The following is a 12,773-nucleotide window of genomic DNA, read 5'->3' as shown; positions in this document are numbered from 1 at the left end:
GCATGGTGAGAGTTGTGTGGGCAGTGTGTGAGTGCAGGGTGGGTAGTGGTGAGTTCAGAGTGAGTGGTACATGAAGGTGCAGGGTGAGAGGTGTGAGTGCAGGAGGAAGGGTGCAAGAGAGTGAGCAGTCTGTGAGGGGTGAGTTAGTGGTTTGTGTGAGTGGCATATGAGTGTAATTTAATGACTGAGTGGAGGGTGATGGGTGTTTGAGCAGTGTGTGAGTAGGGTGAGCAGTGTGCCAGTGCTGGTTGAGTAGTGCATGTATAGGATGAGTGGTGCAAGTGTAGAGGTTGGTGATAATCGCATAACTTGCTTTTGTTCAGTAGCCTCAAGCTCCAACCAATATTCCTTCTTTCTTCCTGTGAGAGATGATCAGGCAGGTGGAGGAGCATGAGCCCCACACTGGCTGGGAGTTTTAGGTGTTATGCACTATTTGGAGCTGCAGGGGCCCAGTGACAGGGGTGAAGAAGGTTCAAGGGCATGCTAACAACCTCCCACCTTCAGTGGCCTTTGCTCAGATCTCAAGCTGGCTATCCTCATGTCCTGCAATGTCTTGTGCTGTTGATCCTGACCATAAAATGATCTAATCTAATGTTTACACCCCTTCAACTGTGTCAGTTGTGAACAGCTATTTCAACTTATTCCACTATGTGAAGGCCCCCACCTTTTAAGCTCCTAGTGACTCTTCATGATTTCTAAATGCAGATAGAAGCTCTGCATTATTTGCTTTATTCTGGTACACGCTTTACACCTTTAATGGAGTTCATATAAATCACTTCTCGATGTCTGTGAGAACAGTTTCTTGTGCTCTTTATGAGATCCTCTCACAAACATCTTGTGCCCTGGAAACATTTGTTTATTATGCAGTTTATTTTGCTACAGTGCTTTCTTTTCTGTGTGTCAGACATGCACACTTGGCACAAGAGTCGTTCAGCACCTGCCATCATGCAGCCATCTGATACTGGACACTCTTGAAGCTCCAGCAGTGCCTACTATGACAGTGGAATGACAGTAGATATGTCTTTAATGTGCTAATCCAAGAATACATCAATAATAATGGGGTGTCCCAGTATCATGCAGAACATGGGGAATTACAGTAGTATAAAGACATAGGTTCTGCCATGAAAGTAACAATCGCTTTCTATAAATAAATCTGTCCACAAATTTTTAGGACTATCAGTCAATGATACACAGAAGCACACTACTGACCCAAGATAGTACTAAACATGACAAATGACAACCACAATGTTTACTTGAAAAAGAGTGGGCGATATATTAAAAAATCATATATTGTATGTGATGATACATCCCCCAATATTAAAGGACAAGACTAAATAGAGACTGTGAACAATGTTTGTGACATACATATGTGCCTCATAAATAACACAGGTACTAACACAGTAGACAATCAGAACATTAAACACATTTGACATATATATACAGAAATTTGCTTGGGCGTCCAAATGCACTAGATGGCCCTAAAGAGACATATGATTTTCATCTTGCATGTACATGTCTATTTAGGCGTGGAACGCCTGTTCATATCACATCGACGGTTCGACCCCCAGAAAACGAGTGTGGTTAGACAACATAGGGTATTCATCAGGGCTATGAACACGATAGTGCACAGCCTGCAATGGAAGTTTTTCAAGGAAAAAGAGTACTTTCCTCTCATATCAAGGACCTTACTGAGCGGATGAAAATATCAAACCTGCTTCGGGTATCATGAAGGAGCCAAATGTGTGCTTCCTCTTTGGTAAATATGCTTAGTTTAAAAGTAGATCATCATTTAATGGGCATCCAAGATCCAGGAGCAGCAAGTGCCTCCCAGGTTCCGCCGGCGTGCTGAAGAATCAGTAATGGAAGGGTGCGTGTCTGGTAGCACCACCACTGTGGCTTCCATATTACTACCCACACACACTTTGAAGTTCGGGTCTAGCTGCACCCCTTATGGGTGGGGGGGGGGGGGTGCCCCCATGCGTTTGTGAGTGCAGGGTGCAGCATAAGCCAAACATATTGGTCCTTGCAATATGTATTTACGCTTCGACCACTGGCTTCATAATGCTTTGTTTCACAAACCACAACTCAGTGAACATATGTGTAGCTTTTCGTGTTGACGTTTCAGCTAACAATCCGTGTGCTTTTATTCGCAATTAGCACCCCCTGGCGTTCATTCTGGAGTTCTGTTTAGATTTCAATAATTCTGTAAGGCTTTTTCTTGTGTTTGCAATGAAACCTTTGAAGACACAGAGATACGACAATATGATGTAACACGAACGTCATCTTTCGTGTTTATTATTTTACAGAAAATTAGGCCAAGATCTGACCAGAAAGAGAATGAGATGATCATTTCTATCCTGAGGTGCCTGTACGAGGAGAAACAGAAAAGCCACACCCACAGTTGGGAGGCAAAGCAGGTGGAGTATTTATTCGTTTAACTGTGATAAACGTGACGTTGTGGCTATGCATGGACTTTACTGGACTACGCGGTGTGTTAGTAATTGTCTAGAACATTATATATAAAAGACTTCTACGAGTAATCTTGTCAATGGAATATTTTGTGTTAAGTATCAAACTCCAAACAAGGTTCATAATGACAAACTGTACACACTGTGAAAATATTCGGATTGTAAAAAATGCCAGCGCACACCAGTACTAGCATGCACACAGTATACTTCAAACACGTGCGACGCGAGAGTTTTATTAAACAGGCGCATTCGTTTTGAAGCCCTCTGTCCAGCCGATTTGGACTTTTTAGTGTTTTTGATTAAACGTGAAATACTGCCAGCGGTGGTCTTTGTGTGTTTAAATGTCTAATATGTGGCTTTTCTTTTTGCAGGCGTCGCAAACAGACCATTCTGCCCCGGAGCTGCCGAGCTTTGCCCCAAGGTTCCGATTTGATATGCTGACCAGCAAGGCCAAGCGATCTTTAACAGAATCTTTAGAAAATATTTTATCCAGGGTAATACTCGTCTCTTACCTCTGCCTCTGTTATAAAAGATGCTTCTCTTGTTGAAAATCGAGTGCACATTTTAACATCTAGACGGAAAATCGTTTGAGTTTTTAACGTCACTTTTCACGCAAGCCAGCGTCTCATACACACTTCGAAATCACACTGCTTTGTACCACATTGTGTCACAGAAGACGGCGCAATTCCTCTTGTTTAAACTTAAGGGGACGTTTCCTCGATAAATACACGAAAGTTTATCACAACACAAAGCAAGTTGCAGACTAGAAATCTGCTCTATTTGTCCTCAGTCATATTAGACATTGATTTCCTTTTTCATGTTCATGGTGCAGGTTTCCAAGACTACGGATGAGAGGAAATTGAAGCACACGTGAAGGAGGCATAGGCCTGAATGAGGCAGGGTGAATGGGCTTGGTATTGCAGCCTGGAGGTGAGACACTGTGGCCGACCTCAGCCACCACACTAGGAAGTCTACTCACAGTCTGTTGTTCTGAACCCACCGGTTCTGGGTGGCCTCACCCAGTTAGATACCCTCCACCTCATAAGAATAATATGTGTCACAACCATTCAGAGAGAAGAAGAGGGGTCGTTCACTCTTTTCTGTGACAAGTTTGATTCACCCAAACAAGCCTGCTGGAGAAACTCCACTTCTGGGGGATATATACGTACATATGTATACTTATGTTGTACTCTTACCCTGGCGTCTGAAAGTAGTAGACACACAACTGCTGGTATTTTACAATATATTATTTCAAATGTACTAACAGAACATACATATTATGTATCACAATAATGGTAATTATTGTGGTTCTCTCAGTGGTCATTATATAAACCAAAATGAATTTCCGAAAGACCCAAAGCATTTTACATCACACATCCCCACAACCCCTAATAGATTAGTCTGATCCCTATATAGCAGATATATGCATAAATATATATTCAGCCTATGGTTCTTCTGTTGACTGAACTGTTAGTGATCTCTCTAACTATTGTATGCCATCCATCCCAACCCCAAATATCCCTGCATATCTCAGAAATGTGTTGGGCCTGCAGTTTAATAAGAACACTCTAGCATGTTCCCTCTAGCTAGCAGTCTTGTGTATGCCTCTCCCAGATTCCTGGGTGTCTTTATCCCTTTCTCCCCAGTGGTTCCCAATAGAGAGAGGAGGAGGACCTACTGTGCTTCCTCTTGTATCGGCATGAACAATGCCTTTTATTTAAGATTTTAGCGACATGCTCGAAAAGTGAGCAGCTGTAATCAATTTGACTTCCTTCTTCCTTCCAAACCTGTTCCATACGAGGCCAGACAGCTTTGCAGCACTAATCACTCTACCCTTAGTCCTCCACACACAAGAATGGATGAATTCTGCTGTGTCTGTGTTTTTTGGACTAATCCAACCTGCAGCTAAAATAATATTATTATGTTTCACCCTTTTGTCTGCGTCATCAATTAAAATATTCGTTTCATTAGCCGTAAACTTGACACATTCACACTGACGCGTTAGTGCTGTTCATGCTATATTCAGTCAGGCCTGGTTTGCATGCATGTTATCAGAAAAGCCCTGCCACACACAACAGAATAACTAATTCGTCAACTCTGCTGTTATGTATCCCCACCCCAAAAGAAAATTATTAGGCAATCGTTCCCTGGAGTCCTTTCGCTCTGAGTGAGCTCGAAGAATAATCACAATCTTGAATACTGGCGGTATGGCAGACCTCCCATTCAAATACCTGCTATATGAAAAGAACCAGTCACTCTCTAATCGTACCAACACAGTTAAACACACATTGTGTCAATCAAACCTCATCCTTGTTATTAAGCCCTTCAGTGCCCTTGTATACTTCATCAAAACGCCAAGTAACTGCCCCAGACCTACAACACCACCCCACAATATCTGCAATTCTTCACCCAAAGCCTTGCAATATCCACTTGCATTCCATTGTTCATCACTCCGCATCTGCTCTCTTCATAAATACAGCACATTATGATGAAAACACATGCCTTTTCATCTCAGTCCGTGAGAAGCAACGTCCTCTGCATCCTCAACATCTCATTGGCTCAGAACATCTTTCCAGACATTTTGAAAGTTGTGTTGCAGCCTCTGACGCCATCTTTCGCACCAACCATGGACACAAGTTATTAATTGAGCAATGTAGTTCCTTAAAATTAATTGTTTATTTCTTGTCCGCCAATCCCCAATAGACTACAGGGCCCCAGACTACAGGGCCCCAGACTGAATGTTCTACATGGTTTATGATACATATGGGGAATACCTGGGTTCATGATAAAAAGTACTGAGCTGAAAGGTGAAATGAGTGTTAATGTTGCTCTTTAATAAAATTCAAGTCTGTACAGCTAAAGATGGCAGAAGTTAAAAAGACTAAATGGTACACCTGTACCTGCATTGATAATTCATTAGGTTTGTGAAGATGGACAATAGAATGAACAGGTTCTTTAATTAACACTGTCCTTAAGAAATAATGCAAAAGCTTAAAATGTGTCTGCAGATATCTAGAAAGAGAAGGGCGGGATTCCACCATTATGACTACGGGCTGCTATTGCATGAAGTTCTGAGCAGGAAACATGCATATTTTTGGCAATATTTAATACAAACTGATCGACACAGCTTCTATTGACGTGCTGGGAATGAGTGCTTGGATGACTGACATTCCACTTCCACTAATGTTCAAAGCCTGCCATTAAAGTACTACTTTTGAGTGACTAACTTCCTGCCAAATGACGGACGGATGGACGCATTTACACCAAAAATACATAACCGGTCACGAATGTATGCCCTATATGTTTTATTCAAATGCAATCACTGTTTTTAGGTTTATAAACAATAAAAATCTTTAAAAAAAAAAAAACATAACCGGTAACTGTGAAATATGGTCTTGTATTGCCATATAAGAGTTCTGGTGAAATCATAAACCAAGATGCCAAAGGCTGAGTGTTTCGAAAATATCACCAGAGCTCCGACATGGCAGTATAGGAACATTGTTACAAAAATTAATAGGTTATTTTTTTATATCATGTTTAAGTGCATTTAGCATTCAAACAATAGGCAAAGGTGTATTGAAAACCGCAAATGCAAAGCCAAACTATACTGTTTGACTGCAGTCAGTAGTTAAAAATACAGGGTTTCAAATAAAACCGGCTTCCGTTCTTGGAGCCATTCTGGATAAAGAAGTCAGCTCTGCTAGCAAGGTCAATGCCTGCAATTAGAGTGTTCGGCTCTCACAAATAGACTGCTCATTAAACACCAGGCGGTGATTTTGCTGAAAGGTTTTTGAAGCTGCTGCCAGCAAGGCAGAGCTCCCAGTAGACCTTGGTTACAATTAGAATGTTCAGCTGTCGTGCATTGACTGTCAACTAAACAATGGTCATAGATTGCACTCTGATTGTTAAAGCTACTGCGAGCATGGTGGAGTTATCAATGCGCCTTGACTTTATTTAGAACGTAAGGGTTTTCTTTGGTTTCACAAATTGACTATTGCTAATTAAGCAATAAGCTATGGCTAAGCGTAGACGTTTGAAGCGTTTCCTTAGTAATGAATTAATTGGTACTGGTGATGCTGTGAAGATGCGGTCATGTAATTTCTGATATATATTCATAAACATATATATATATATACATATTACCTACTGGCGGTCGCCAGTAGGTATATATAGTTAGGATTTTTTCTCTGGGATTTTTGAAAATTCTATGTCTAATAACTTTGGCGTTTGTGGATGGAATTGGCTGAAATTTTCAGGAAAATGGCACATTTTGTTTCTGAGCAGCCCTTGAAAATTTGGGGGGGGTTCGTCAAGGGGGGGCTGAGAAAAAAGGGGGGTCCCAAAACGTGTTTTTAACATTGAGTTTTCCATAGGGCGGTTGGCCTCACTTTTAGCCCGAACGGCTGAATGGATTTGCACGAAACTTGGCAAAATTGTAGGGACTGGTAGCCCGATGTGCCTTTTGTAGGTCTCAATATATGTGCTACAGTGGATTTTGAGAAATTAACGTTTAAAAAAAGATATATATCTGTAACAGCGGACCAGGCAGCGCTCCAGGACGCGTACTTTTCGCGCAACGGAGCTTTGTGAAGCGAAGCTGATTGGTTCTCCGGCGTCTGTCAACATTCCAAACAGTCCGTAGCGGCCGCCATCTTGTCTCTCGGTAGGATCGAGAGACAAGAGGAGGCCAAAGCGAAGGGGCAAATGACCATAAGGGGGAATAGTAGATCCTCGCTGACCCCCTACGTTTGATGTGGAGGTTTTAAAAGGGCCCCGCGGGGCAAAAAAAAAAAAAAATAATAATAATCGAACGGCTGAATGGATTTGCACGAAACTTGGCAAAACATTAGGGACTGGTAGCCCGATGTGCCTTTGCTAGGTCTCAATATATGTGCTCCAGTGGATTTTGAGAAATTAACGTTCAAAAAAAGAAATATATCTGTAACAGCGCTCCGCTTCGCGTACTTTTCGCGTTACGGAGCTTTGCGAAGCTGATTGGTTCTCCGGCATCTGTCAACATTCCAAACAGTCCGTAGCGGCCGCCATCTTGTCTCTCGGTAGGATTGAGAGACAAGAGGAGGCCAAAGCGAAGGGGGAAATGACCATAAGGGGGCATAGTAGGTCCTTCCTGACCTCTTAGGTTTGATGTACCATTTTGCCAAGTTTGGTGTAATTCCGTTCAGCCATTCAGGCTGTAGACGTATGTAAATGTCCTATGGAAAATTGCATGGGGAAAACACATTTGAAAGTGTTGAAATTTAGAACCAATTAAAATGTTAGTTTGGTTTTGTATTTGTGTGTGATGAAAGTTAATTGGTTATGTATATATTTCAAATGAGAGGAAACCACAGCCATTTTGTGATACTACTGTCTGAGGTACATTTGTGAGGAATTTTTGGTGGTGAATTTCTGGTGTTTGATTTACACAGTACTAACACTTCTCCTACTTTTAAAAAGGTGAGTTGTTAATTTGTAAGGGGAACTATGTTGTACACTTGAAGATAATTTGAAAAATGTTTTCTGTTATTTATTTGCAGTCCTTCTGTTATACTAAATACTTGATAAAGTTAGTTTTATATTATGTATTACTAAAAACGATAAATGAAAGTGATTATTTTTTTCTGCAATTTACAGCAAGCAATTTCAAAATAAAATGGCTCACAATGAAGAGACCGTGGCAATTTCTTTTGAATTGTCCACTACATTGATTGAAATTGAGAGCACCAATAATGAAATATTGTCACAAGGAGGAGATGACTTGTATGATTCCATAAGATTGATTGAAATGGACAGCACCAATAATGAAATATTGGCACAAGGAGATGACTTGAATGATTCCACTACATTGATTGAAATTGAGAGCACCAATAATGAAATATTGTCACAAGGAGGAGATGACTTGTATGATTCCATTAGATTGATTGAAATGGACAGCACCAATAATGAAATATTGTCACAAGGAGGAGATGACTTGAATGATTCCACTACATTGATTGAAATTGAGAGCACCAATAATGAAATATTGTCACGAGGAGATGACTTGAATGATTCCACTACATTGATTGAAATTGACAGCACCAATAATGAAATATTGTCACAAGGAGGAGATGACTTGAATGATTTTTTTGATCAATCTCTTGATGGCGAATTTATCGAATGTTTGGAGACCATAGAGTTACAAGAATCATCATTGCAGACTTTTCATGAGGACATTGCTGATGAGGACATGTTACTAGTTCTTTCAAATTTAGAAAATTCTGAAGAATAAATTTATATTTAGAAATCAAAAATTGTTTGAGACATTATTCATTTTTATTTTTAATTTATGAGGTTGTAGCGAAGTGATTGTAGTATAAAATGAGACTTATAGTATAGAGTGCAACATTTTTATGTTACATGGTAAGTTTACTCATATTTACTTCCCTTCTGCCACTATATTATCTCCAATGTGTATTTGACATCTCTTCTTCATCTCCGGCCTCCTTTCTCTCACTGTGGGGCATATTATCAAGGGGGTTTATCTCCGCTTTTTTGGCTTTAAAAGCCAAGAAAGCGGAGATAAAATTATCTCCCTATTACCAAGCTGTCGCTAACACCAGTTAGTGACAGCTAATAGGAGATAGCGACCATCTTGGGCCCCGCTTTGCATGTCAGTGATATTTATCACTAATGACATGCAAAGTGGGTGTGCCAAGATGTTAGCGACTGGAAACAGTCGCTAACATCGCTATCTCCTGTTACCAACTTTTGGAGATATTCGCGCTAAGCGCGAATATCTCCAAAAGCTAACACCTGCCCTGAGCAGTTCTTCACCATGTTATCCAATGGGAGGTGGATAACATGGCTAAGAGCATTTGCTCGATAATGCATGAATATCGCTGACTTTTCAGCGATATTCATGCATTGCGGCCGTTTTTTATCGCATTTGCGATAAACCTTGCTAATAGCAAGGTTTATCTGCGATAAAAATCGCCGATGTGCGGCGATAATTTTTGTCTCTAAACAAGTTAGAGACAAAATTTTTCGCTAGTTGTTGGTAATATGCCCCTGTGTGTCTCCGATGCATCTTATCGCTGCTATTTTGTGTAATTACAGAAGAGAGTAAAATAAAATAGTTCGGAACGTGAAAAGGGGGCAAAGTAGAGTACTCCTCACCCCCTAGGCCTTTTTAGGCGGTCCCAAAAGGATCAGTTTCTGCTTTCCTGAGAGATTATGGTATGAGTTCCATATACCACAATAACTTGCATTACAACATGCAAGATATCTATCTCCTTTTGGAGATATTCGCGCTAAGCGCGAATATCTCCAAAAAGTAACACCTGCCCTGAGCAGTTCTTAGCCATGTTATCCAATGGGAGGTGGATAACATGGCTAAGAGCATTAGCTCGGTAATGCATGAATATCGCTGAGTTTTCAGCGATATTCATGCATTGCGGCCGTTTATTATCGCATTTGCGATAAACCTTGATAATAGCAAGGTTTATCTTCGATAATTTCTGACGATGCTTAGCGGTAAAAAATTCGTTGTTAAGCATCGTTAGCGATAAATATCGCTTAACTTTGGTAATATGCCCCAACGTCTGTTAACGTTCGATTCGAAGGAAATGAGGAAGTGTTGAAAAACATTGTTTGCGCCATCTTGCCTTTTTTGAAATGCCACACTTTTGTGGTGCACGGCAGCCATTTTAGATGTCTTGACCAGACCCACTCTCTGCACGCTGTCGATTCGTAGCATGGCTCCTCACCCTCGCAAGCATCTTCCCCAGGCACAGGTCACCCCCGCTCTCTGTCTTATGCATGGGCAATAAACCTCCCCCCATCTGCGCTGCTCTTCCCTGAGAATCACACTCTGTGCCCGCCCGACACCTCCCTTTCGCCCTATTCACTACCGCACCCTCTGACACTCCTCGTCCTCTGTGTCCGATTGTCCAGGCTATCAGCTAGCCCTGCAGATGTAGTTTATGGCCCCAGCTGTAAAGAATCACCCCTCTTCAAAGGAGTTATAGTAGATCAAGGCCCACACCCGATGAGATCCGTCACACCACACGTGTTCCTACTATCTGAAAACCATCCTGTATTGTGATTGGGGAGGGGACCGAGCCTGAAGCGGAAGATTCCAGGAATGACTCTTGGTACATCAAAGTTTTTACAATTATGTGTCACATTAAAAATATGTAGCACTCCAACAAAGTAGTAGGAATATAAAACTTTAATAACATATAAATATATACAACAAAACAAAAACAGTAAAAACATTTAAACAACGAAGAGACCGTGGCAATTTCTTTTGAATTATCCAATAGATTTATTGAAATTGACAGCACCAATAATGAAATATTCTTGTCAGTAGCGGTCTGTTGTGCGAATAGTTCCAAGGCAGCAGAACGCGCTGAAATCTAGATGGCACGAAAGTGATGTCTAGTAAGTTGCCGCCCAGCAAATAACGGCGTGGGGCGCCGCGGGGGTGAGTGAGTCCAGTAGGCACCACAGCTATTCTTACCGGCATCGCAGAATTACTGCTGGGGACAATGCCTGTGCTGTAGCAGGGTCACGGCAGAAACAAAAAGGATTTTGTTGAAGATGTTGCTGGTTTTAAATTTGAAAACAGTTCTGGTGTCAACTGCTATGCTAATGTAGTGGTTAATGTTTTGTTTTCTCTAGAAAATGTAAAAGAGGGGGAGGCAGTCCAAAGTTCCGTTAAAAGGGCAAAGGAAAGGATCGGTGGTTTGAACTATCAGTGAAAAAGGGGAGGGGGTGCAACAATTTTTCCTACCAGGTCACACTGTGCTTTCACCGGAACTGAGGTCTGCAGGATTCTAGTAATTCAAAGTGAGGCTGGCGCCAGCATGGGAGCGCCGACGTCCCGCGGATACAGTTTCGTCACTCCACGGGCGATCATGGCAGTCATTCCCCATCGGGGGTCGGAGACTCCCGCGGCTCCTGTAGCATCTTCAAGGTCGTGGAGGACTACGGTGGTGGAGTCAAGCAGTGACCGGGCCATTTCTTTATGCTGGGCCCGCTCTTGCCAGGTCGACCGCCATTTTGAGAGTTCGGTAGCTACTGGCGATCGCGGGGTCAAATGAGCGGACGGGCTCCACCCTGCCGGGCGAGACGTTGCAGCATGGCCACAGTGGAAGAACCCTTTTCCGGGCGCCTGGAGCGCTGAGGGTGCAGCTGGGAAGCCTCCACCTGGGGAGGCGGGAGAGGCATGTTCGCACCGTCTCTCCCTCCCAGTGCACCCCACGGCGTCTCGCTTGAGATTTGTTATGGCCGGACCAGGCGATGAGGACGAGGGGGGGGGGGTCGGAGGCATGTGCAAGACATCCCCCCCCAGTGTTGTCGCAGCCATTATTCATGAAAGAAGAAGTGTCCCGTCCGTCTTCGGGCCGGGCTTCCGGTAGATGTCGGCCGGACGCCCCTGGCTCTGGCCCCATGAACGGGTTTCTTGGTTTATCGGCTGCAGCCGGATCCCGTCGTCCTCGGCCCCCCGACCGTTGGTGGCCGGACCGGAAGAGCATGTGGCGGGAGTACCTGCAACTCTCAAGGGCCACCGCGGCCGGACTGGGAGAGAGAGGGGAGGGTCGAGGAGACATTCCCCCCCCCTGCAACTGTTCAGCGTTGTAAAGGCAATCCCCTGGCCGGGTCCCGCTGGCCTCGGCCTCTCCTCCGGCTACACCCTACGTTAGGATCTCCTGGCCGAGGCGTGGCAGCAGGACCTGCCTTATATGGGCTGCTCCCGGCTGGGCGTAGCCGCAACCCAGCCCCACCTTGGAAGTTTCCAGAGTGGGGGCGGATGTTCTACTGACTTGCATTTTCCCTAGTCTATCGATTTTTTTGGCGTGGCAGGCGGTGGGACAGCGAGGGGTGATTTGGTTTCTCTTACTGTTTTTCTGGTCTCTCACCACTGGCATATTTTAACATTTTCTTGTTTCTAGGACATTAATAGGTTTTATCATTACGTTATGTTATCGTTTCTTTGTTCGTTGTTTAATAAAAGTTCATGTTCATCAGTGGCCTACTGATTTTCGTTTTCCTATTCTTTTCTTTCCAGGTTGTTTCATGCTAAAGTTTCTGTTAACAGGATACAGTGATCACTTTGTTATTATTGCATATGTCCTTTTCACTAGGGGTGCTCTCTGGTCGGTCCAGATGACGTATCTCTAGTAAATGGTCCGGGTGAAACAGGTGCATTAATCAGTGGGGAGTAGATAGGCATGACAGATTACAACGGGGGAGAAAGGTCCGCATTACGTACCCTTTCACTACTTGCAAAGATTTTCCTACGTTTATTTGCAAACAGGGAAT

The 12,773-nt window shown here is 43.0% G+C and overlaps 1 protein-coding gene across 6 annotated transcripts in view; it reads left to right on the top strand.

The window, feature by feature from the left end:
- TBC1D1 (TBC1 domain family member 1) overlaps positions 1 to 12,773 on the top strand; it is a 990,385-nt gene that overhangs the window by 633,246 nt on the left and 344,366 nt on the right. For all 6 annotated transcript variants that reach the window (XM_078678347.1, XM_078678346.1, XM_078678350.1 and 3 more), the window contains exons 7-8: positions 2,307 to 2,417; positions 2,840 to 2,962. In XM_078678347.1, coding sequence (XP_078534473.1) covers positions 2,307 to 2,417; positions 2,840 to 2,962 — 234 coding nt within the window. The remainder of the gene's footprint in view (positions 1 to 2,306; positions 2,418 to 2,839; positions 2,963 to 12,773) is intronic.

The sequence above is a fragment of the Lissotriton helveticus genome, chromosome 2_2 (assembly GCF_964261635.1).
Source record: "Lissotriton helveticus chromosome 2_2, aLisHel1.1, whole genome shotgun sequence".
Taxonomy (NCBI): Eukaryota; Metazoa; Chordata; class Amphibia; order Caudata; family Salamandridae; genus Lissotriton; species Lissotriton helveticus.
This window is presented reverse-complemented; position numbering and strand designations above follow the sequence as displayed.